This window comes from Sinocyclocheilus anshuiensis, unplaced genomic scaffold, assembly GCF_001515605.1.
Source record: "Sinocyclocheilus anshuiensis isolate Anshui unplaced genomic scaffold, SAMN03320099.WGS_v1.1 scaffold454, whole genome shotgun sequence".
Lineage (NCBI taxonomy): Eukaryota > Metazoa > Chordata > Actinopteri > Cypriniformes > Cyprinidae > Sinocyclocheilus > Sinocyclocheilus anshuiensis.
Window position 1 is genome coordinate 2,436,419 of NW_015548217.1, and position 1,375 is coordinate 2,437,793.

General features: G+C 38.0%; 1 protein-coding gene across 1 annotated transcript in view; it reads right to left on the bottom strand.

The window, feature by feature from the left end:
* Positions 1-330: 330 nt before the first annotated feature.
* The window catches only part of LOC107653945 (serine protease 33-like), a 5,785-nt gene continuing 4,740 nt past the window's right edge, over positions 331-1,375 (bottom strand). The window contains exons 6-7 of the mRNA XM_016440805.1: positions 900-1,060; positions 331-791 (exon numbers count right to left, since the gene is read on the bottom strand). Coding sequence (XP_016296291.1) covers positions 534-791; positions 900-1,060 — 419 coding nt within the window. The 3' untranslated portion in view covers positions 331-533. The remainder of the gene's footprint in view (positions 792-899; positions 1,061-1,375) is intronic.

The window sequence follows — 1,375 nt, forward strand, 5'->3', positions numbered from 1 at the left end:
CAAATATACAACTGACTCTAGAAAAGCATTCAATCTTTCACATCATACACATCTAATTGCACAGGTGATCTTAAAATCTTCAAAATTTGACATGTCCTGATGCAAAGGTAAATAACATTTATAATTGCTGTGCAAAAGGCTGGATCAAATAAGTGTCCATTAATATTTTAGTATGCATCATGATTGTCAAACCTCACATTTGTTAAGCTGCCCATGAGAACCACTTGAGTGTTTCAGTTTAAAAATGGCATTATTTGCAGTTTAATTACATGGTTTAATCATCTCAATGTTAATCAGTACAGTTCCAAATAGTTAAAAGAATATATTATCAATCAAGTGGTAAAAGACATACTTTTATCTTTCATTTCAAATCATTCGGTGTGTATTTTTGGTACAAACCAAATAGGAAACTACATAATATAAAGTTGTTTAAAAACTGATTAAAAAACTACTTATGGCATTAAAATCTCTTTTTATGTAGGACGGTGTTTTGGGGCAGGAGGTTTTTGGCTTGTGCGAGGATCAGTGTGTGTTTATCTCAGCAGCTGCACTAATACCAGTAGCACCAGAGTCCTGATGAGCACCATGACCCGGTCAGCCCAGATGTGACCCGATGCGCTCTTGAGCTGGACTCCTCCAACATGGTTCTGGATGAAGTTAGTGAAGCTGGATACTTTGGCATAGACTCCTGGTCGGTTTGGTTTAGCACAGCCGAGACCGAAGCTCACAATTCCAGCTTGCACCCAACTTCCGTCACTGATCTGACACACCAGAGGGCCGCCGGAGTCGCCCTGAAAAAGCACACATGCAGAAATATATAAAAACAGAAGGGCATTAGAAGGTTCATTGGTATTTTTATTTAAAAAAAGCATGTTTTCCTCAAGCAATGCTCTCCTCACCTGGCAGGAGTCTTTGCCTCCTTGTTGGAATCCAGCGCACATCATGTCATGGCCGATGTCAATGTTCTCTGTGGGGTTTATCAGAAACATATCCTGACAAGTCTTTGAGTCAATGATTGGCACTTGGACTTCCTGCAACGCCCCAACGCCCTGCAGAGCAACTGAACAAGACATGAGAAACAACAAGATGAGTGCTTTTGTGTCTTTGTACACACTGAAGGAACAAGAATTTCTTTATGCACTGCTTGTAGCAATTGCCAATGTTTCACACAATATACATACACTACCAATCAAAAGTTTGCAATAATTACAATATATATATTTTTTTTAAGAAATCTCTTCTGCTCACTAATGCTGCATTGTTTGACCTAAATTACAGTAAAAACAGTAGTATTGTGAAATATTTTTACTAGTGCTGTCAAACGATTAATCGCATCCAAAATAAAAGTTTTTGTTTACATATGTGTGTATACTGT